Source organism: Trematomus bernacchii, unplaced genomic scaffold, assembly GCF_902827165.1.
Source record: "Trematomus bernacchii unplaced genomic scaffold, fTreBer1.1, whole genome shotgun sequence".
In the NCBI taxonomy this organism is placed as follows: domain Eukaryota; kingdom Metazoa; phylum Chordata; class Actinopteri; order Perciformes; family Nototheniidae; genus Trematomus; species Trematomus bernacchii.
The window spans coordinates 15,689,099-15,714,734 of NW_022988050.1; the positions used below are offsets into that span (position 1 = coordinate 15,689,099).

At 39.6% G+C, this 25,636-nt stretch overlaps 1 protein-coding gene across 7 annotated transcripts; it reads left to right on the forward strand.

The window, feature by feature from the left end:
* On the forward strand, positions 1–25,342 carry exoc7 (exocyst complex component 7). Of its 7 annotated transcripts, XM_034119989.1 has the most exons (21): positions 1–202; positions 365–430; positions 1,017–1,201; positions 1,337–1,442; positions 2,104–2,326; positions 4,155–4,322; positions 4,639–4,650; positions 8,051–8,143; positions 9,898–9,966; positions 11,479–11,624; positions 12,403–12,555; positions 12,651–12,749; positions 13,876–13,938; positions 14,137–14,203; positions 17,077–17,142; positions 17,226–17,346; positions 20,691–20,786; positions 21,316–21,379; positions 22,452–22,493; positions 22,618–22,751; positions 25,051–25,342. In XM_034119989.1, exons 1-21 carry the CDS (start codon positions 125–127, stop codon positions 25,151–25,153), a joined length of 2,154 nt encoding a protein of 717 aa, XP_033975880.1. In that variant the 5' UTR covers positions 1–124; the 3' UTR covers positions 25,154–25,342. The 7 variants fall into 7 exon arrangements, with proteins under 7 accessions (XP_033975880.1, XP_033975874.1, XP_033975877.1 ...); XM_034119983.1 differs by lacking the exon at positions 9,898–9,966; XM_034119986.1 differs by lacking the exon at positions 8,051–8,143.
* The last annotated feature ends 294 nt before the right edge of the window (positions 25,343–25,636 follow it).

The window sequence follows — 25,636 nt, forward strand, 5'->3', positions numbered from 1 at the left end:
CTGTCTAGCTTGACGTCGTTGCTGTTAGCTAGCCACAACAGTACGTTTTGCTCGTCATTGTTGTCATTTTAAAGACTTTAATCGAGCTTTTAATCTTTATAAATACACTGGTGGCCGTCCTGTGATGGGCATTACCTCCAGGATGATTCCTACCGAGGATGCGTCCGCCAGGAAGCGGGAAATAGAGGAGAAACTGAAGCAGGTCAGTTATGGCTGGAGAGGAAGGAAGCATCACAGACGAGCCTTTTAGTGGAATATTTATTTAACCTGCTGTATGCATTGTAATTATTAGTACATATAACATGCTAACTCCCACTGACAGCGTGAGAATGTGAAGTTAATGTTTTTCTGTATGATGTTACAGGAGCAAGAGACGCTGTCATTCATCCGAGAAAACCTGGAGAAGAGTGATCAGCTGACCAAGGGCATGGTATGAACAAACACACACACACACACACACACACACACACACACACACACACACACACACACACACACACACACACACACACACACACACACTAAGATTGACCTTATTCCAGTAAACACCTTACTTAGTTTGATTTCTGCACAAGGAAAAAAAAGATATTATAGTTTCCATGTCCAGTCGTAAAAGGACTACATATAGTGTTTTAAAAATTAAAACATTCAAGAGATCCAAGGCTTTATATTCATATGCACAATAGACACAACAAAAATAATACAATGGTACGGGTGAACATTTAGAAATAAGAAAACAATGCCAACCAATAATAAGATATAACAGAATAAAAAAATGAAAGTTAAAAGCAAGGCTCATGATCTTGTTTTAACAAGTCTTTATAGTCTGTTTTCCAGGTTTGACAAGTCTAAGCACAACCATTTTAATCTAGCTAGTGCTTCGATTTAAAAAACCCTCCTGCTCTTCAGATCTCAGCTTCAAACACCAAAAACAAAAAAGAAGAGATGGGATGTTATGGTCTTTGTTCTTGTTTCTTGTCGGCGGATAAATACTTATTATGATTTTGTTTCTCCAGGTCTCCATCCTGTCGTCGTTCGAGAGCCGCCTGATGCAGCTGGAGAACTCCATCATCCCGGTGCACAAGCAGACAGAGAACCTGCAGCGCCTGCAGGAGAACGTGGACAAGACTCTGTCCTGCATGGACCACGTCATCAGCTACTACCACGTGGCCAAAGACACAGACAGGATCATCAGAGAGGGGTGAGACTGAGGGGATCGTGGGTTGTTCTGCCTGATCGGTACAACAACAACAACAACAACTTCCATTTCTTGGCAGAGTTGATGGATTTTGAGCAGATGTAGAAAACTGACGTATCCTTAATCCTTTTGTTTCAGGCCGACAGGCAGACTGGATGAGTACCTTGCTTGTATTGCAAAGATTCAGAAAGCTGTGGAATATTTCCAGGATAACAACCCTGACAGCCCCGAACTCAACACAGTGGTACAGTATTCAGCTTTATTTGAATATGTATGTACATTTTGGTAAACGATTACATGCCTCATTGCTGAGATTTAGATATAATTTAACTTTTTTATACGTATAAAGTAAAACAAACCAGATAGTGACACTATTTTTCTCCTTACATCTAGCCTTTAAGCTAAGCTAAGTGGCTCGAGCTTCACATTTAACATACAAATATGACATAAGGATGGTATCAATCTTCATTTCTATCTCTTTGCAAGAAAGATAATAAGCGTAATTCTAAAATGGCAAAGTATTTCTTCATATTTGACACACGTTCTTTTTTCTTTCTTGGTGGCTTTAAAACGAATGAATTGCATCCCATTCCTCACATTTTATTCCGTTGTAGCAGTGATCTTTGATTATTGTCACTACAATTATTAATGCCATGATTTGCCTTGTAAATATATTTCTACAATATCTTACTTCCAAAAGTCTATGAGGTGCTGGATGCAGAAAAATCTGTGTAAATGAGAAAGAAATCATGCCATTTGTTGTTTAAATGTAAAACTGACCTTAATTACATTGAAATAACCAGCCAGATATACATATCACAAGCAGTGCAGGTTTATACGTTTTTTATGTGTAAGAGAACAAAAGTCAAATTCCCAGGAAATTGACAAATGTTTCCTTTGTGCAGAAAGCGCGCTTTGAGAAGGGCAAAGAGCTGCTGGAGGCGGAGTTCCGCAGCCTCCTGACCCGCTACAGTAAACCCGTTCCCCCCATCCTCATCCTGGACGCCATCAGTGTGGACGAGGAGCTGGAGGTCCAGGAGGATGTGGTGCTGGAACATCTGCCAGAAGCTGTGCTCCAAGATATCATCTGCATCGCCGGCTGGCTGGTGGAGTACGGACGCAACCAGGGTGGGTTTCCTGCTGGGCTCTCCATACTGCTCCTACTCTAGCTTTCCTTCCTTTTGTCTTTTAGTTTTCCTGTATTCCATGTCTCACACAGAGAGAGATGTTGTGTTCAGGTGGGAAAACCAGAAAACATCTATTCTGAAATTACGCTGTGTACTAGCCTTAAGGCGCTTTCACACCGGAGTACTTTTCCCAGCAACAGTTCCGATAGTTCCTGGGATTTTGCGTTCACACCAAAAAGATCAGGAACTAGAACTTTTTTTCGGGAACCTTTTCACCCCTTGTCAGTCCCTGCTAGAGAGCAGGTACTTTCCTGGGGAGGAAAAGGTTCCAATTTCTGATTGGCTGGGCGAATTGCAAACCAAGCCCCGTAAAACTCCGAAAATGTTTGTGAAGCCGCCATTTTATTTGCTCGCATTAGCATTATTAGCATTAGCATTAGCCCAGCGCACCAACGGAGAGAGAATAACTTATGGCAACACAAAATAAAACGTGGGAGCGGTGGAGTGATGAGGAGGTGTCGGCACTTCTGGCGATTTACCCGGGACTTCGGGTCGTGATTTACTGCCACTCGAAGTCTCGAGTCCCCCAGTATACGCCCGTGAAGTTGTTTGCGGCCTGCCAGTAAACCCAAAGCAGCCGAAGAAGAACAAGTGACGTCAACGGCTTCATTTACGTAATCCTCCCTCAGGTGTGAACACGATCTACTAGATAGTTCCGGAACTAAAGACTTCCGGGAACTATTCCTGGGAAAAGTACTTGGTGTGAAAGCGACACACAAAACCAATGTCAAAAGAACTTGTTGCCTCCCAATGCCTGTGCTTAGCCAAAAAGTCCTACTTGAACACGCCGCAAAGACTACAGCCAACGTAAGTTATGTGCGTGTATTAAGGGAAATACCGTTTTGGCAACCACTTTAACTCACTTCTTAGCCTTTTTTCAGATGGCCCTGGCTTTGTAAAAATATCTGTGTTTTAGAATGATCAGATGAGATGAAGACGAACAATTTAAATAGACTCCATGTGTGCCCTATTGAATTTCAATTTTTACATTACATAGCATTTAGTTGACGCTTTTATCCAAAGCAACTTACAATAAGGGCAATAAAGATCAAACTAAGGACAACAATCCCCACGGGTATTAATAAAGGTCCATCTTATCTTATCTTATCTTATCTTAACAAGCTGAACAGATAATCAGTTGTTTGTTGTGAAAAGTGTTGTGGAGCACATTGCAAAAAACACGGTCAACAGACACTCATCGACGTCTCCAACTTTATGGCCGTTTAAAGATAAAGCTCCATATTTGAAAGAAAAACCTCATTTTTGTATCCATGTATTTTGTCCAAGTAACTAATCGACAACTATTTTTGAAATTGAACCAGAGAGCGCGGCAGCTGTGGGCGCTATTTGCAAAGCAATTCAGTTTTATTATTTTGTAGGTTCAATTCCCTAATGTTGTCAGACATTAATAATAGTAACAACAGACAAAAACAAGCACTTTTAGTGGACCGACATTGCGCAGTTAGCTTTTTAGGGTTATATTTCAGCCCATTAATGGCTGCAGAGCTCTCTTGACCAATGTCAAAAAATGTTGTCTCCATGACTCACTTAGACACAAAAATGAGACATCATCATTGGTCCTGTATTGAGCAAGACTTCCACGGACTGTACAGAAGCTGCAGCGCTATTGCTCAATACTGGACCAATATCAAAAATCTTCTTTTTCTGATCAGTCATTCGGAAATGATGTCCAGTTTTTTGTCAAAAATTACTGAAGTTACCCCATGAACCTCGACCTTACTCTTAAACTCTTCTTCTCTTTCTTGCAGATTTCATGAACGTCTACTTCCAGATCAGGTCCAACCAGCTGGATCGCTCCATCAAAGGCCTGAAGGATCACTTCCGCAAGAACAGCGCCAACTCTGGGATCCTCTACTCGCCCGCCGTCCAAACCAAACGCAAGGACACGCCCACCAAAAAGGCCCCCAAGAGACCAGGTCAGCAGCAGACGACACCCATGATCACTGCACTCCTCTCAACACTCTGATTTACAAGCCTCTCCTTACAAGATTAGTCTAACAAACAAGCATGATTCTGCATAATGTTGATTATTTCATTATAGCCGCACCGTCACTCCATTGTTTGATCAGATCACCATCCAGCCACATTATTCCGTTTCAAGCATCCTCCACCATCTTTTGTAATGATCCTATTCACTAGCACTCCACGCTGTGTTTCCTTTTGATTTTACAGTCATCTCCAACTAATCCTTCATCCTTTTCCTCTTTTATAATCCCTATGTTATGATGACAGTCTACATCCCAGGTAAACAGAAAGCTTTAGTGTGCCTCCTGCTTGCTTCTGTCCGTCCAATGTGAAACCTCACGGCAAATAAAAGGCAGCATGAGTTTGTTTAGCAGTGAGAAGCAGGATGTTAGAAGTGTATTAGTTCTCTGGAGACATGTAGTATGTTGTAGTTTTAGTTGGTTGTCCTCTAGTTTTACTGTTGTTAATGAACTGCTGGAAACCTCCGCAGCGTTATGGGATTGACAAAGTGGAATTTATTAAAAATAATGACTTTCAACCAGCTTTGAAATAGATTTTACTGGCAGCTCTGTGACAGAAACGTGCTCCCTCGTGCTAAAAATAAGTAAATGTATCTCCCATGCTGTCGTGACTGTATGTCTATATTATATCACACATATGTGGGGTGTGTTTTTGTATGTGGAAGGGAGAAGAAAAGAGCCAAATATTCAAGAGTTAAGCCTCTACTTTGAAAAAGACAGTCAAACCTATACTAATTACAAAATTAAATTAATAAATTAATAATAAGGAACAACATTTACAAAGACAAATTACAATTTAAATAGCAGACTACCTCAGTGTCACTGATAATATTATGAGTATACAATTGAAGTCCTTTAAGAATCCAAATCAGACAGTTGCTCTACTTTAGAATAAAACAAAAAAATCAATAAAGATATTTTTAAATAATATTTTTTTTAAACATGAGCAGTTAAAATATAATATAAAACAAAATAGCATACATTTATGAATATAAACATAAGAAGTTAAATAAAAAATGTGAAATAAAAAGATCAAATAAAATAGAATAAAAATATTTATGTAAACATAAGAAGTTAGGGTTAGGGTAAGTAACAATTCAAAAAGCATAAAGATGTAAAAATATGTATATTACAATATATATTTTTGGTGGTTTATTACTATTATTAATAAATATATTATTGCTAAATTTAAAAGAATTTGAGTTGCCGATGTGTTAGTCTTTTGACTCGTAGTGCCTGAAATAAAGTGTCATATACAAGCGTGTTCCCAATAAATGATATATATTTAAAAGAATGAAAACACTGGTATGCTCATAGGCATACACAAAACATCCCATCCGCCTCTGCATCTCCAGCAGTTAGCCACCATGAAATTAGAGCTTGTAGAGTTTTCAGTGTGTGTGCTGTGACAGAACTGTGTGTAGTGTTGATCAGAAATAGCAATTACACAGCTGAACCTCAGGCCCAATTCCGTCTGCACTGAAATAATGAAACAGCCTTTTTTATTTATTAAATTCAATTTATTCTTTTGTTGAAAGTTCAGATTTGAATGAGCTCCACCAACAGCTTGGACATGCGGTGCGGTGACATAACAGCGCCATTACAAGAAAAATGATATAGTCAAGAGAAATGTCCTGGCAGTGAAGAGTTTGGACATATTTTTCTTACCTAATCTAACCCTCTTGAAAGCTTCACTTATCACTAGTATTATTATAAATGGATCAGATGACTGTGATGTAAAATATGTCGTTTACAGTGATGATACTCTATTAGCTCCTTTTGGTTCTACAGAACCTTTACTGCATGTTCCTGTCTCACAGCCAACTGTTTTTTATTTAAAAAAAGCTCTGATATAGCTAGTACGCTACCTGCTGCTACCATCAAACTGCAGACAGACACAGTTCACTTTTAACTTGCTGAGTAAAGTAAAGCATTTAGCTGATATGGAGACAGATTTGTTCTTAGGAGTAGATGGAGATTTGATTTCAATGGCATCTCAGCCAATAATTCTTTATCTAGTCACATAGTCAAATGTTAAAGCTATCATCCAGCTGCAGGTTATATGTTTATGAGAATGGGAATGGTGTCCTAGATGTCTTCTATTCAACTGGATCGATACAAAAAAGTATCCCTCGAACATAACCAACAATATATATATATATATATATATATATATATATATATATATATATATATATATATATATATATATATATATATAGATATAGAACAAATTGTCACACTGTGTTCGGTCTTCACTTGGACAATAACAACATATTTTAACGTTTGTTAAACCCTGGGCAATTATTATTTTTTCATGTCGGCATCTGTCAGATCACATAAATACCTTTTTAAAGATCCAAACCACTGGATCCATCTTTTTAAAATAACATCTAGAAGGTTTGCAAAGGAAAAACATGGCTAGATAACAGTATAGTGTGCTGAAATGACGCGTGGTGGAGACCAAACCGGAGCTAAAATTGGTTAGGGATGGGAATTTGAAAGCAAATGTATATTTGAATATTCGACCCCCAAAAAAAACGGTTAACCGATTAACCGAAATGTACATATCCTATAAAAAAAAATAAAAATGTGGGAACAAATTTACAAAAAAAAAAGTATATTTTTAATTTTGAAAAATAAATAAATACATGTTCAAATAAGTATAGAAACCAAGTCGAATTTGTCAAATGTATTGAACTGGTGATCACAGTTTGAACAGTTCACAGCTATAGGCCTACAGCTTTCATGCTTAAAACATAACTTGGTTTTTAAATGAAAGAGGGATCATACATGAACAACATAACGGGTTAGGTAACGTAACCCTATTACAACAGAGATCAACAACCTATAACAGGGCCTATGCACAGAATGCAGCTATTCAATACTCATTCTCAAAAAAAATAAAAAATAAATAATAATAATTACAATACTTGAGTAATTTCGAATATTCGATTAATCGTTCCCATCCCTAGTTAGTATTGGACTTTAATTAATTTGTTGGACACTCCAATTAGATGATAACATTGCTGTGTGTTTGCTGCATGTGTATGTAGACAACTGTTTGCTTAAACGCTAGCCATTACACCAGCGGAAATAAGCCAGTTTTCAGCTTTTTGCGAATTTCTTCTTCCCACAAAGCCAATCTTTTCAAATCAATGAATGCAGCTTTCAGTGTGCAACATGCTAACAATCTCACTAACCAAACTAATATATTGTTGTTTAATCCTGAGAATATTAATGTTCTGTAGATTGTGCCTGTCTAAACTAGAATGTGATGGTAATATTAATCCTGTATATGACTGTTAATTGTATTAATTGTGATGGCTGTGTACTCCTGACCTAACCTGTGTATTCTGCTCTTACATGACCCTGGGCACTGTGTGTGCAGCACATGTGTCCAGCTGTGTTTTCATGACCTAGCTGTAGTTGTCTCACCTGGTCATCCTGTTGTGTAGCTGTGGTGCTAGGCTGTGCCCCCCCCCCTCCACATACAAACCTCTGCTGCCTGTCTCGGTGGTGGTTTCTGTGTTTCATCACTCACTTCCTAGCTCTCCGTTTTTCTTCTTCTTCTTCCTTCTTCTGTTTCCTCTTGGCTGTCTGGACCTCGCTGCCCCCCCCTCCTCCTCTGGACTCTATCTCTGTGTTTATGGGACCAGGGACCATTCGCAAGGCTCAGAACCTTCTGAAACAGTACTCACAGCATGGGCTGGATGGGAAAAAGGGGGGCTCTAACCTCACTCCTTTGGAAGGTAACGCACCTCTGTCTTCTCTTCGGTGTCTTCTCTCCCTCCTCGCTCACAGTGTACTGGTTATGTTGTGCCTCCATGTTTCTCATTCAGAGCAACAGGCACACATACATCTCCTCAGAACCGTCACAACAGCTTTAAGATCAGGCAGATGTTACATAAAAGCATACAAATATCTGATAAATCCTCAAAAAAGGAAGCTAAATATGGTTGTATTTGTCTCCTATCAATGTATGAAGCCAAACATATAATGTTTTAAAGCATTGAAATCCACCCTAAAACCCTTTTCACTGTTAAAAATGATATGAGCAATAATATATAACTAGCAAAGCTATCATTTCTGAATCTCTGTTTTGTATTTGACTAATTGCTATGGATTATTAGCTAAATGTAGACATCACAGCAACATACAGCACAACTACAACATGTCTGTTATCTTAACAGTAGGTGTGAATTGTTTTTGAACAAATTAAGAATTACCGTCAAATATTGAAATTGCATTAAATGTGCATTAGAAAACATTGAGTTCCTTAATACTTAAAGGTAGGGTAGGTAAGTTTGAGAAACCGGCTCGAGATAAACTTTTTGTTATATTCCATGGAATGCTCTTAACATCCCGATAGCAATGAATATCTTAAGTGCTTTGACAAAAAATCCATAAAAAAATGTCATCTGTGGAAGCCGTAATACTGTAAAAAGCACGACCAATCATTTTAGCCGGCCCGGCTAAAATAACTGGATGGCCTACCTGCCTGTCAGCCTTCCATCTGTGCACAAACTTATCTCGTGCCCTCATTGGTCATGTGCGGGTTCGTGTGTGTTGGAGGAGGGGCTCTGTGAGGAAGTGGCAGATTTTCTCCGGTTGTGTATTTTCAAATTCTAGCGATCTCGAGCCGGTTTCTCAAACTTACCTACCCTACCTTTAAAACAAAAAAATCACATAAGTGGCAGATCTTCCAATTTTTTATTTAGAAATGACAAGGTATTGCATTATTGTCAAAACTGGCAGTTATATTTTGCTGATTTTTTACACATGACCACAGCAATACAACATGACAATATAACCTCACAAAAAGGGGGAAACAATTGGAAAAAAAAAGAACTAGTGTACTATATCGACAAAATTAAATATATAATAATTTACTTGAAACCAAGTTTTTTTTTTCATAGGAGACAATATAACATTTTTCAATTGAACTATTCAAGTCATATTAAAGGCAACCTGTGGAGTTTTGAGCCACTAGAGGTGCTGTACAGAGCTCTTGGGCCTTTTGTTTGTTTTGTGTCCTCTGCTACATATAAATATCCAACTGGGGTTGGGGAATGGCATTCTGGGAAAACTAGAAGTGACAAGTCAGGTTTATAGGAAATTGGCCAAATTGTATTATTTTGGTACCCCAAAATAAAAAAAAGCTTTATTTCTTATCTGATATTTAACAGTTTCAAAGTGTGAAAGGATGAAAAAGAACTCATAGAGCTGCAGGGATCAAAAGCTGTTGTGACATTTCTCTTGAAGCTCGTTGCTCTCATGTAGCTGAAACACACACTGACTTAATGAGTCACACACACACATCCCAACACTTGACTTCAAAGGGTGTCCCCTGCTTCCCTCCCCCCCTGCTGGGTGCTTGGTGGTGGTCGGTACAGATGATCCAGGTTCAGGTTTGCCCCCCCCCCCCCTTCACTATGGGCCTAGTCACGACCTCTGAGGTTTGACTCGGCCTGTGTCCCTGCTGCCCCCCCACCCCACCCACCAGGTTACGATCATGACTCTCGGGTCAAACACCTCTCTGACGCCGTGACCGAGAAGCACGGGGCCGCCGCAGGTGAGTGAGGGGAACAGTGGGAAAGAGAAGGAACACATCCAACAAAACAACTGATGTATGGAAGCCCATTTCCGCCAATGTGATGAAAAAGAGAGGATCCTGTATGTCATCATAATGAGAAGACTTTTTCTAATAAGGTTTAGCATCTAAAATGTATTATAATATCAATTATTATTAAATAATAATATTTTGCAATACTATACTATAATTATTTTGTTAAACCAAGTCATTTTAAAATAAGTCATTATTTTAAGATACTATGTCATTAATTTGAGATACTTAGTCATCATGACTACTACATGTTAAGTCATTATTTTAAATACTAAGTCATTATCTACAGTTATTACATGGCTTAGTTGAATACCCGATTCTGATTGGTCAATTCAGAACACGTGACACGTTGTTAATCCAGAACAGACAGACCGCTGTCTAGGACTTATTGACCGTTGTTAAGGACGCTCACATCTGCACAACACTTTGATTTAACTGTATACAGTTGGCAGTTTCGAACTGACAAGACAAGAGCGACAAGAAAACAGCGGAGAAGTAAGGGGCAGAAACCCTCCTTTTTACGCAGCGGTCCAGACATAGACATCAAACGGCAAAACATATTCAGTTGCCAGTTACTTTGGCATTAGGGCAGGGATATTTAGATACTTTCCAAGGTTTGACATAATGAATTGTGCTACTTTTAAAGCAAGCAACGATGTTTTCAAATCTGTAATCAAAAAGCTCCGCCTTCCTGCCGTTGCTACGTTTTTCAAACGGTAACAACGGACTATTTTTCTTAGCGGATGCATGTCAATTTAAATCAATACATACAACTATTTTTTAAATCAATAAAAACATTTTCTAAATCCATAAAAGCATTTCAATTAATATTGGGAGTCATGTCGTTACTTTGTTGAGAACTTTGTTCATGCTGATCAAGATCCCTCCGCTACGCGTCGGGATCCTGATCTGCCCGTCGGGTGTTCTTTTCCCCATAATGACCGCCTCGCTGCACATTATCCCTTACATACTAAGTCATTAATTTGAGATACTTAGTCATTACTACAAAATGTTAATTATTTTTTTGAGATACTTTGTCATTATTTCAAAAATACTAAGTCGTAATTTAAATGTTTATGTCATTGGCATTTAATATTAGGCCAATTATTGTAAGAACATTTGTCATCATTTTGAGAAACTCAGAAAGTCATATTTTCAAGTAACTTAGTAATCAATTTGACAAAGTTCATCATCATAAAATACAGGATCTGTTTTTTTTTCCACAAGACTTTTTTTTGTCTTTTAATGGCATAAATAGGCTTCCATAGTTGATATATAAATGTATCACCGACTGCAGCTTTAATAAAACATCTTATTTTCTTTTACCAAACAAGTAGAGTCACAGCCTGCAGGTCAAACACAAACTCAGTAACTGTCTTTTCATGACCATCCAGAACACCACAGACCATGTATTGTAGAAAAATCTTTTGTTTACTGGATCTTTGGTCGTGTACCTCTCAGGAAAAGACGATGTTCTGGACATAGAGATCGACTCCTACATCCACTGCATCAGTGCCTTCGTCAAGCTGGCCCAGAGCGAGTACGCCCTGCTGGCAGAAATCATCCCCGAGCACCACCAGAAGAAGACCTTCGACTCTCTCATTCAGGTCAGTGACACTCATTCATTCATTCAAATGTAAGGTATAGGTCATATACTAAAACGTTTGAGGCTTATACTCAGGATTTCTAACTGTTAAATAGTCCTTCTGATTATTCCCCCTAAGTGTGACTTATTTAAAGTAGTATTTCAATTATTTTAAATGACTTTCAGGCGTTTTACTCAATTCCTAGATTTCTATGGGATCCTGACCATATCATTTGATCTCATAGACTCTTAACAAGTAAACAAAGATAGGTTAATATTGCTGCTTGACGTAAAAAATGTTTGAAGCATCATAAGATATCAATAAAACAGCAGGTTTTTAGTGAGCTCTAAAGGGGTCACAACCAAGTGTGAGAGCTTGTTTTGCTTCCAAAAGCCAGAGCCATTGACATCGTCATCGAAAGCAATGTTTGTGAGTTAACATTTTTAAATAATGGCCAAAAGCCCTGTTTTGTTGGGGGTTAGTATATTGAAAAATACATAAAGAAATGTAAGTATGAAAGGACTGCTTGTCTCTATGTGGAACCCTCTGATTGACTGCTTTAGGAGATGCTTAGGAAGATGTTAATGAGTATTAACATGTTGAGATGTTAAGTGAATAACCTGGGCTCAGCCACATTAAATTGCCTGATGTTTGATTTGAAACAGAAGCTTTTTATAGTAATTAAACTGTGATCTGTACCTGTTTTCACGTTAATATAATTTACGTCTGAAGCTGCCTCCGCACCTCATCAGTTTTTACTATAAACAACCTGCTTCCTTTTTCCTTCTGCTGTCCTCAGGAGGCGCTGGACAACCTGATGCTGGAGGGAGACAACATCGTGTCTGCAGCTCGCAGAGCCATCATGCGCCACGACTACTCAGCCGTGCTCACCATCTTCCCCATCCTCAGACACCTGAAGATGAACAAGGCTGAGTTTGACTCCACGCTGCAGGTCTTCATCACTTGAGTCTCATTATTTGCACAGCATGATAAGTAAACATGCTGGATATGTGGATTTAATTCAATTGAATGTAACTGTGTGTGCAGGGAACAGCAGCAAGTACCAAGAACAAGCTGCCCACTCTCATCACCTCCATGGAAACCATCGGAGCCAAAGCTCTGGAGGAGTTCGCAGACAGCATCAAGGCAAGACGCTCATATTTTAACATCGGTCTCCCAGTACCCAGATCCAGTACTTAAAGTGGACCTATCATGCTATATTTGAATAATATATTGTAGGGCCATACCTATATAAAACATGTCTGTGAAGTTTTTTTTTCAAAATACCAAACAGATCATGCATTTTAGCCATGCCTCATTTCGCTCTATTTGCTCTTTTCCAGCCCTGTTTTTGCAAGGGCTGATTCTGTGAGAAGTCTTCTTCGCTGCTTTTGTGGCAGACTAGAGCGCCACTTACAGGCCTGGCATATGTACTACAGCGTCTCCAGGGCTTTCGAGCGGCAATGGCCGTGGCCGTGGCCCAACCCCCCATTCCCCTGATAGGTGGAGAGTTGCCCATATAGGCGGAGCACCCCTTTTCTGACGTCATAAAAATTCAAATCTGTATCAGCTCCGTTGCAGCCCCGTTTTTAGAGATTTGGGTATGGAGGAAAAGAGAGGGTTGTGTTTTCTGACACACCCGGGACACATATTCATGTATAAAAGACGTACAAAAGTGCATTTTGCATGATAGGTCCCCTTTAAGTAAAAGGAATACTACCACATTGTAGAAATATTCTATTACGTCAAGTACAAATCTCGCATTCAAAATGTTACTTAGGTACAAATTAATTTCCATCACAATATACTCAAAGTACCAAAACTCAAAGTCACTCATTATATAGAATGGCCACTTTAGGAATAGTATATATTATATCACTGGTTTCTAATTAAATATCCATTCATGGTAAACCATTTCAATTCTGCATCAGGTAAAGATGGACATACGTTACTTTTTATTAAACGTATCTCCACCTTGTATCTTAATCTATAATAGTGCGTCATAATTACATTTGTGTATGTTACAGAGTGATGTCACTATTTGAAGGAAGTAAACAAACAAGTCCAATGGAGGCATTTCAGGCAGGTTGGGGGATTTCCCCCTTTGCAGACCATTTACATGCACAAAAAAATAATAACAAAAGGGAACACTCCAAAAAGCCTAATATGGCCTCTTTACATTACTTGAGTTGATGTACTACTTCGTCACTTTTCACCATTCTCTGTCACCAATGACTCATTCAGTAAATGTCTGCTCTCTTTTTACCCTCAGAATGATCCGGATAAAGAGTACAACATGCCCAAGGATGGAACCGTGCACGAGCTGACCAGCAATGTAAGCTCACTCTCACTCACTCCTGTTGCGTAACACGGCAGGATTTATTTGCTCTCTCTGCACTTCAAACTCAACACCTTTCCGTGAGGCTTGTTTTGTCCGTCTCCGTGGATCCGGGTGGTCTCCATGGAAACGGTGAACAGCCCTCAGTGTAATGAATAAGCGGGGGCCCCTCTCACCCTGCCCTCTGTCCTGCAGGCCATCCTCTTCCTGCAGCAGCTGCTGGACTTCCACGAGACAGCCGGAGCCATGCTGGCCTCACAAGGTACAGACCCCCCCACAGCAGCGTTAGCCTTCGTTACCTTGCACCCCCCACCCCCCTGCTATCCTGCTGAGAGGCTGTTTGCTTCAGTGCTAACACCAGTGGTGCATGTCTGTGATTTAAACTAAGCTATTTATTGTGAGCTGGAAATAACCTCAGCGTAGCTTTGCAAATAACACTTAGTATCCTGTCAGAGTATCTGGACAGTACAGCAACACATTCAGTTGGAATGTATACAATATGTTCAAAATCCTGTTTCCTTCGATTTATTTAAGTATGTTCCTAAACAAATAAGTGCTAAAAATCAGCATGACTTTATCGACACTTTATTTCTCTGGTCTCATCATTTTTCCATCATTTCCTAGTAAAGATGTTAGGATGCAACTATCATTGATTATTTCTTCATCAATTAACTATTCATTGAAAAAATAGTTGTCTAATTAGTCAATAAAATGTAAAAAATAGTTTGTCAGAGTCCACATTGTTTTGTCGAACCAAAATAATATCAATATTCTTTATCAATTAAGCCATTCATTGAAAAAAAGAATTGTCGGATAAATCTATAATACGTCGACATGTTGGATAAATATTCATCCCAGTTTGTCAGCTCTGCATTACGCTTCAAATGTCTGGTTTGGTCAGACTATAGGTCACACCGTTTAAAAATAATCAGGAGGGCTGAGAAGAAAATTACTTTAAGTCATGGGTCAGTCACCATGACAACTATAACAGTCTCTCAAGTTCTTCCAGCTCCGAGTCCTTCACGCTGAGGGTTAGATTATAAGAGTGGTTTATTGGAAGGATGAAGGTGAAAGGTTATCAGAGCGGGCGTTAATACGATTTTAGATAATAAAGCTCAAGTTAATTATTGTCATTTTCATAACAATTATAAGTGAAAGACATAGTCCAGCAGCAAAAGTATAAAAAACAAATTCACTATAAAATCAAATACTTTGAAAGGCAGCAGTATAATAATAGACAATTGTAAAAATCATATTGTAAACAGATTGTCAAGTAATATAGAACATTGAAAACAAAATAGTTGTTAGAGGAAAATGTCCATCCTAGTTCTTCAAAGTCCAAGGTATTGTCTTTATAATTGTATTTTGTCAGTTCAAAATGTAAAGATATTCACTTAACTATGATTTTAATATAGAGAAAAGCAGGAAATACTCTATTTGGGAGGCTGAAATGAGTTTTTTCAAAATAATAGACAATGTTTTTTGTATTAATCACCTAATTGTTGCAGCTCTATTAAACTCATATCAGTAATTCATATATTCTGAGATTTATGTCAATGTTGTGTTTACAGCACATGTTGCTTCTCCCAAGCAGCCAAAGACAAATCTGCTTTAACCTCATTCTTTAATCCAAATGTTAGTACAGAGTGGAAACAGGAACACTTGTTACCGTCACTGAGACTGCAGTGTATCTGAAACCCTAGTCCTGATGTATGAGGGCGAAAGACCCTTATTATCTCCTCTGTGTTCACACCATGGCTGTCTGTGTCTGTTACGGCCCTCACCGTCACCTCCTTTAAACTCTCCTTCTGCAGCTCCAAAACGTTGCTCTTCTTCCAGAGGGAGCTCGTGATTACACTCACTGCACGAGTCCCAGTGATAATCTCTTCAAAGATGTATTCATTTGTTACAGTTAATCATCTCTAATGTAAAGATAAGATGTACTTTATTGATTTGTTGTTGTAGGGTTATAATAAGTGTTAGGGCTGCATGATTTCGAAACAAATCAATAATTGTGATTGGTTTGACTAGAAATGCATTGCGATACAATTTAAGAGTACATTTTTTAAACATTAATCACATAACAGTTGAACAATGTAAATGATCCTAGTGTGACCCTATTATGCTTTTTGGGTTTCTGCCTGAAACGCCTCCATTGTTTACTTCCATAACATGGTGACATCACTATGTAACACTCATTACTTCTAGTGGCTAGCGCTCCAACACATTGTATATTATAGGCTAAGGGCTGGAACATTTCAGTCACATCTCTAAGCAGTTGACCAATCACAACAGAGCCGGCCAGCTAACCAATCAGAGCAGACTGGGCTCTGGTTCCAGACAGAGGGTGAAAAGAGGTGCTGCAGCACAGACAGTACGAGAGAAATAAAGAGCTTTTTGAACATTAAAGCATGGAGACAGGAGCATGTCCCAGGAGAGACACAGAGTACATATGAACCTGAAAATGAGCATAAGAGGACCCCTTTAAGTCTGTACCGTTTGTAGGCCGGGGTTAACTCAGAATGATCTTTATCACTTATTTTGCCTTTACCAAATACTGCGCTTACTTTGATTTTTGATATTTAGTTCTGTTAAATTGTGCAGCCCTAACCCCTCTGTGATGCTCTGTGGCTCCCTCCTGTTGTTTTCAGCTTTGCTTTGCCTTCTTTTCGGACCCTCCACCCTCAATGCATGGCTGATGACTTACTCTGCACTAACAAATCTCTTCTAACCCTTTTGCACTTGTGCCTCTTTCTCTTCTCTCTTCTGCCTTGCCTCGGCCCTAATAGTACTGGGGGACACTTACAATATACCTTTAGACCCCCGAGGTAAGCAAAAGGCCACGTGTAGGCCCCCGGTGAGGAGTTACAGTGTTTTATTTTGATGCTATTTTACCATAATTGCAGATAATTCTTCCATATTAGCCCCTCATCTGATGTGCATGTGCTGAAAGACGTGTAGATGCTACCATGGGAACATGAGTGCTTTGACTGTTGTGAATACTTTTCGTTTGAGTGGAGATTTTCTATCTAAATAGAACATGAAATACGTACTGATAGATCCAATTAAGTAGTACATTGTGGGTCATTGAGTTTATCTGAAGCAGATGCTAACAGCGTCTGTATTTATCTCCAGAGACGAGCTCTTCAGCCGTCAGCTACACCTCGGAGTTCAACAAGAGGCTCCTCAGCACTTATATCTGTGAGTACAAAACACCCCCCCTCCTCTCTGCTGTGAAATCTCCAGCTTTAGTTTTGGAAAGTGATGCGAGTCTTCCTCCTCAGGTAAGGTACTGGGGAACCTGCAGCTGAACCTGCTCAGTAAATCCAAAGTGTACGAGGACTCGGCTCTGAGCGCCATCTTCCTGCACAACAACTACAACTACACCCTCAAGTCTCTGGAGAAGTATGCTTCCTTCTTTTTATTTTATATATATATCTGTGTAGATCAGGGGTGCCCACGCTTTTCAGCTTGGGAGCTACTTTTAAAATGACCAAGTCAAAATGATCTACCTACATTAAAAATGCTAAACATATATTTATTTATCTATATACTGAGTATACCTGATGTTGGTGTACCTTGCATAAATGCATGAACCCGTATGGCACAATACAAGTCAGTACATCTTTGGTCATTACGTCAATTTTATACCCTTTCTTTAGTAGAATTGTATAAATTGGAAGGCTAACTAGGTAATCAGCTCGCCGGTGATTTGCAGCTGGCGCGGTTGACCGTGCATGCGTGGTGAACTGCGCATGCGAAAAGATGAGATCACAGACTGGCTTACCTGTACGTCAATCAAGTGGCAAATGCCATAGTAAGGATAGATGAAAGGCTAACTTTCTTTTTTTTTCAATGCCATGCGATCTACCCACACTACCTTTGCGATCGACGTATTGTGCACCCCTGGTGTAGATGAACTGCAATCGCCATTCTGATGAACTGGTTCCATTATAAAGACATGAAATACAAAATGGAGACGGAGATATTAATAATTCAGTGTACAGTAACGTATATTCTTCAGGACTATCTTGAATGGGCTACATCACTGTTTAGCGACTAAACCTTAAAGGTGGGGTAGGTCATTTATTTCAGAAACACTTTTTGTTATATTCCATGGAATGCTCTTAACATCCCGATAGCAATGAATATATTAAATGCTTTGACAATAAATACATAAAAAAATGTCATCTGTGGAAGCCGTAGCACTGTGAAGAGCACGACCAATCATCTGGGGCCTCATTTATAACGCCTTGCGTAGGATTGACGTAGGAAGGTTGCTTACGTAGTACAAAGCACAAAAATAGGTACATACATTTTCCGCCATTTTCCGATTCACAAAACATTGCGTACCGGCGAGGGAAGTGCGTACGGCACTCCCTACGCCTGTTTCCCTTTATAAATCACAATCGACTCGTAATGCCCATATTTGCCTATACATAGTCAAAGAAACGCCCATTCATTCATTCATGTTGACTGACTGCATGAAGAAGATCTTAGGAAATGACGACAGAACAGCTAAAAAAGACATCTCACACCGTGTCAGATTTTGGTTATTTTGGGGAGGTCGAGATAAATCATATTGTTTGGTGGATGCAGTTTGAACCAGAGTAGCAGCATGGAGGTCGGATCGTCACCAAAATAAATAAATAAGTGGTCCGAAAAAAGTTAATGACAAAACAAATACACATAACCTTCCTCAGGCAGTGTGTTTGTCCCGGGGACAGGAGACACCCCCTTGATGAGAAACTGTAAGAAATGATCGGGGAATCCCTCCGGAGTGGAGTCATGACGACTGGATCTGAATTATTTTGTTGTATTTGGTGGTTTGTGTTCCAGCTGTCGATCAGCAACTATATATCCATAATCCACCAGTTAAAGGAAATACAATGTGTTGTGTTATATTAGCTGTACAATTTACCACATATGGTGTTCTTAGTTTCAATACCTCCTGTGTTTTACGAGCGACTTATCAAGTCTTGGCAAACGGCATAAAACACGATTAAACGTGATAGGATATAAAACCATGCTCGTATCTACAACCTATAGAAATGCAAAACGGCGTCAGTTTAGACGTTATTCTGTCCTCCTGCTTACCGCATCATTTATGAGAAAACATTTCATAACATTAACACAACATATTCGAGGTGGTTTTAAATAACATATCCGTATTTATTTATTTCTCCAAGTTATGTTTTTGTGTGCACTGAGGAGTCTCAAACAGGCGTTTGTTTAATCATTTTAAGATTGGCTTTAATCAATGTTTGAAAATGAATTCTTCATATGATAAATGAGAGGTAACATTTGATTTATTTCCACATATTTCTCTCCATTCTTCCTTCTGCCAACGGTGTCGCAGTTTCTCGTCTCTCCCGTTGTTATGCTTAGTGCGTACGCATGGGTTAGAGTTTGCGTGGAGGACAGCACATTTTCCCGTCAAGTTAGTATTTTATAAATCGCAAACATTGCGTAGAAACTGGCGTACGCCATTTTTTGAGCGTATATCCCTTTATAAATGAGGCCCCTGAGCCGGCCCGGCTAAAATAACTGGATGGCCTACCTGCCTGTCAGCCTTCCATCTGTGCACAAACTTATCTCGTGCCCTCATTGGTCATGTGCGCGTTCGTGTGTGTTGGAGGGGCTCTGTAAGGAAGTGGCAGATTTTTTCCGGCTGTGTATTTTCAAATTCTAGCGATCTCGAGCTGGTTTCTCCAAAATTACCTACCCTACCTTTAAACATTTATTCAAATTTAAATATTTCTGCCAATCATTTTCAAATGCATGACGGTAGAGGAGAAAGAAAAAACAACCACATTAACAAACTGAAATTTAAATTAGCGACCATCTTAATATATGTTAATAATGGACTACATTTTAAGCAAAAACACCAGCTTTGACAACATTATTGTCCTGTTGTCAAAGACATGATGACCAGTTTAATCTGTTTTTGAACTTTTGATAAATAAAACGGTTACTACAAAAAAAAGGTTTGCTAGTTGCAGACCTAGAGGAAAATATTAAACTTGCTGATTGTAATCATATCATATCAGATGTTACTCATTTACCTTGTGCGCTAATTCAATATGCACATCTTGAATACTTATGTTAATTTTGGCATTCATGAGAATGTAGCGAAATAAATCATGAGCGCATTTAGAAACCATCTGCACAACAACTATTCCTCATTAAGATGTTCGAACACTGAGGGTAAAGGATAAAGGAGGGGGGTTACACATACAGTGAGTGTTGATGAAGTGTAATGACAGACGAGTAGAAGATACCATCTTTAGAAATATCATTAATACAAATGAATTGGTACTATAAAAGAGTGATAAATGGCATTGTTTTCCATTCATCTCTGTATGTAATGAGGATCTATGAGCAGACTTCTTAAACAGGCGTGTGTAATCACAGTGAACATCTGCATTCATGTTGTCAGAGTTGAACAAGAGTTATTTAACTGCAGACCCTTCGGCTCACACTGATGAATTAAGAACAAGTTTCATTATTGATTTCCATACGCTGCAGAAATAAATGAAAAGCAACGGCTGCATGAAGCTCAAAGAAATGACAACTATTCTTTAAAAAGGCAGCAGCATGGTTTGCTAACCTTCTAAGCCGTGCAGTAAGTGGTGATGGATTCGATGTGGTCTAAAACATCCTGTTCAAACCACAGGAATGATAGTCAGAGTAAGAGATCTGTTATCTGTATTTAAACGTTTAATGTGTCGTGTGTGTGATCGGTTCAGGTCAGAGTTGATCCAGCTGGTGACGGTGACTCAGAAGAAAGCTGAGGGTTCCTACAGAGAGCTGATCGAGCAGCAGATCCAGATGTACCAGCGCAGGTAAACATCTGGAATACAGAGGGGCAGCACCACATTGTATTCTTTTAACTGCAAACATTTTTTTAAAGTTTTCAAATTAAGCTTCAATGGTCAGTCGTTATATTTTATAATGCCACCACCCTAAACAATATATAAAATAAAACTCATTTTTGTTGTATGTAATGTATTGTGAATGTTAGAAACGACCGCATTTATGATTTGCATTACAGTTTTAATGTACAGTATTATGATATATTGGAAATGTTTGCATCACACAAACAAGTTAAAACAAATCCTACGCATTTGCCTCTATTTCTACGAATGGCTTATAATAATAGAATCATAGTCTAGTAGTGCCAAATCTTTATCTGAAACTTTGCAAATGCACAGTTTAAATAGAATGAATAAATGTGCAAAAAAAAAAGACACATTTGTAGTATTTGAAAGTCAATATTAAGGTTAAAAACATTAGGTACAGCTCTAAACAGAGTTATCATTTCTTATGTCTTTAACCCACTCATTCTGACTGCTGTATGTGACCCTGTCTCAGCTGGCTGAAGGTCACGGAGCACCTGACGGACAGGAACATGCCCGTCTTCCAGCCCGGCACCAAGGTCAGAACTTTATCATCTCTGAGAAAAGCACCAGCTTTGGAACAGGAGTGTCGACTTTAACACGCCTGTATAATTTTGACCACTGAAGATCAGGTGGTAGTGGGCCAGCTGAACAGAGTGTGTCTCCTACAGGTCCATCACCACAGCACTCAGTACCAACATGTGCTCACTGTAGAAACACATATAAATACATTAGGATAGCACAACATGTTTTAAATGGGGATGTGTGAGGTACTTACCTAGAGAAGACGGCATGTACTGCTGTGTACAGTCTTAGCTGCAACAATTATTATATCTACTTCTATCTATATTTTGAATATTTTCACCACTTTACCTTGTGGTAAAACATTTACACAGTCTATGTTTCTAGTGAGGAGCTAAAACTGTTATCTGTGTGATCAGTACAGCTACCAGACTGCATTGAAAAAGACAACAATGTTACCTTGCAGAACACGCTGGGGTTTCGCTGCCTCTTTCCTTTTTTCAGATTTACCAGCTCAAACAATTACACAAACAGACCAGCAAGTCCCATCTTCTGTTGGGTAAGATTACAGTTTTTTCAATAGAGTCTAGTTTTTTTTTTAAAGAGTGCAAATACACTTACACTGATTTTTTTTGTTGGGTTGATATAAATATGTTTTGCTGCTGCTCCAGTCCAAAGCAGTACATCGCTTGGTTTCCATGGTATCTCCAAACTTGGGACCTGCTGACTGCAATCTCCAGTCTATAAATGATCTAATTCTAGCCCAATATCATAAATGACAAAAAGGCCTAAAGGGGCTTTACAAATTGTACTGTATGTGACCTTAGACTTTTGCAGCAAATAAAGAAAGACTCCTCCCAAAGTAGCCCATTAAACAAGGTGAACAAATCCAAGGAACCTCAGGGAAAGCAACTGATACGACTCCCTTTCCAAAGACTTGGAGAGATGTGCAAGTACTCCATAAAACCCCACTTCAAACCATCCCTTTAATGTCCTAAACATATCTACACTCTGTCTATACAAAGTGTTCACTATGAGTCATTTGCAGTGTCTTGGCAGAATGTTGTAACTGATGTTGTCTTCCTCCAGCTGAAGGACAAGGAGCGGCAGGTGATAAAAGACAAATTCAAGGTGAGGTCAGAACGACGCTGGCACCACGTTGTCAAATATCTTCATCCCACAGTGTCTTTGGTAGCATGGATGTGAAGAACAAACAGACTTGACCTCTCTCTCTCTCCCCCCTCCCCCCCCTCAGGGCTTTAATGACGGGCTGGAGGAGCTGTGTAAGATCCAGAAGGGCTGGGCCATCCCAGACAAAGAGCAGAGAGACTTCATCCGCCAGGCCCAGAGGAGGGTGGTGTCGGACACCTACAGGGCCTTCCTGCACAGGTGGGGGGGGGGGGGACCAGTCCTAATGTCAGCTGTTTAGTTTCAACTAATTCATATTCCTGAGAGATGATATTACCTTCGAGATGTTTATGTACAGTACGTTGAGTGTGAAGTCTCCACAACGATTTAAAAAGAGGCTTCCAAGAGTCAGACTAACCACCGGCTCCAATAGGATTAAAGGAGTAATTGTTTCAAAAACTACTAGTCAGGAAACCATTTATTTTTGTTATCCTTACTAACTATTTAAATATTTGAACAAATCAATTGTTGTGGCTGTAGCCAGTCCCAAAAATGCTGTGATTGTAACACTGTAACAATGTGCATGTGCTGAAAGACTTGTAGATGCTACCATGGGATACCAGTAATCCCCCCATTTTTTTTTAAGGTAACAGTAATCTGATAAGGTATTTTTTTTATGAAACTAAACATAGCACAAAAAGTAAGGAAATGTGGGTTTGGTAGATTATTTATTTGACAGAGCTTCTTGGCAATAAATGTTGGAAAGCCTGTTTATTTCAATGGTGCCACATTAGTGAGGAACATGCATTTGTGGGATGGGCAGCAGAGCGGAGTATGTGGGTTGCGCCCATGTGAGCTTCAGCAGCTTTGTTTTGCTGCTGACTCTTGTTTGGTGTTGTTTGGTGGATTGGATGATTGAAGTCTGATGAAACAAGACATTTTGGCAATTTGAAAATGCATGTTCCTCACAAATGTGGCACCATTTGAAAGGGAAATAAACAGGCTTTCCAACGACATAAGATGTATGCCAAGAAATCAAATCAAATCAAAATCAGGTTTTATTTATAAAGCACATTTAAAAGCGATTTTTGGTCGAGCCAAAGTGCTGTACATGTAATAAAAACACATTACTACAAAACACAATAAACGACAATAAATTACAACAGATATATCTTACAAAACAAAATAAGAATAAAACACACGGAGTCAGGAGTCATGCTCCGCTCTAACTAGAAAGCCAGAGAGAAGAAGTGTGTTTTTAGTTTAGATTTAAAAACCCCAAGGGTCTGGGCCGACCTCACATGGAGGGGCAAAGTGTTCCAGAGCTTAGGGCCAGCTGCTGCGAAGGCTCGGTGCCCTCTGGTTTTAAGCCTGGTCTTGGGCACTACCAGCAGCAGCTGGTCAGCAGACCTTAAAGCTCTGGCTGGGGTGTAGCGCTGGAGCAGTTCAGCTATATAGGCCGGAGCCAGCCCATTTAGTGCTTTAAAAACAAATAAAAGGATTTTAAAATCAATTCTGAACCGAACTGGAAGCCAGTGTAGTGAGGCCAGAATAGGGGTGATGTGGTCGCGCTTTTTGTGACCAGTCAACAAACGTGCAGCCGCGTTTTGGACTAGCTGTAAGCGTTTGATTGAGGCCTGGTCCATACCCACATACAGAGCGTTGCAATAGTCCAGTCTCGAGGTTACAAAGGCGTTGATAACCCTTTCTAAGTCTTTAAAAGATAAATACGACTTGGTTTTGGCCAATAGTCTTATTTGAAAAAAGCAGGATTTTACTACGGTGCTGATCTGCTTGTCGAATTTAAAAGTGCTAGTGAAGGTCACTCCAAGGTTCATGACCGAGGGGAGGATGTTTTTTTTGATAGAGCCCAGAATATCAACCGGAGAGGCTGGAGGTTGGGGTCCAAAAAAGATGACCTCGGTCTTGCTCTCGTTGAGGTTGAGGAAGTTTTTGCTCAGCCAGGATTTTATCTCTGCTAAGCAGTCCATCAGCTGCTGTAGTGAGTGTGTGACATTTGCTTTGAGAGGCAGATATATCTGTACATCGTCGGCGTAGCAGTGGAAGGGAATGTTATGTTTTGTGAGTATTGAACCTAGGGGCAGTATGTACAGTAGAAAAAGGATGGGGCCCAGAATCGAGCCTTGGGGAACCCCACAGGTAAGAGGGGCTTTTGCAGAGGAGAAGGCACCTAGCTGCACTGAGAAGCTACGGTCTGTCAGGTAGGACCTGAACCATGCAAGGGCAGAGCCTGTGATGCCAGCATGTTACAACAAAGAAATAATCTACCAAACACAAACTTCCTTATTTGTTGTGTTATGTTTATAAGGGAATACAGGCACCTTTTTTTCCATCCTGATTATGTAATCCTGTTACATGTTTTCCATTATTTCCCAAGCGTGTCTCTATCCTGTTAATTACATGTGATCAATTTCATTCACACATTACTGAAGAATGACTTAACAAAATCAGACTTGATGGATGTAGAAATCACTCTTATGTGGCACTACATCTACCAGCCAATCAGAACCCTTCACTCTGAACCCTTTCTCCTCTCTAGGTGCGCCAACGTCTCCTTCACTAAGAACCCCGAGAAGTATCACAAGTACCGTCCGGAGGAAGTGGAGGAGATGATCGGGAGGCTGTTCGACACGTCCGCCTGAGCTGCACTTTAAACCCCCCCCGACTCATGTTCCCCCCACCCCCCCTCCAGACACTTCATAACCCTCACCTGGCACTCACCCTGCCTGTGTCTGATGGATGTTTTGTACAAAGATATGAACCTGATGTATGTATGTAATTTAGCCGTTCCAGATCAGCATTTCAAAATAAATAAAGGGACTCTGAAGCAGCGGGGTCGTTGTTGGTTTTGTTGTTGACAGTTACACAAGGCATGTAATTAGACTGCATCCCTGACATGAATGAGTGCCAGACGCAGCTTGTTATGCAACTTCTATACAACTTCCCTTTTTATTTCAGTTTGAACTCAACGTTGACATAGATGTTCTGTACCTCTGTTCAGAATCACATCATTAGAGCCTCCCGATGAACATCCTGTAGGAGGAACACTTGGGATGTCTTCACCGGATTGGGACCTTTGTGTTGGTGACAAAAACACTTAATGAGCCCAAATAATCCAAATGCAT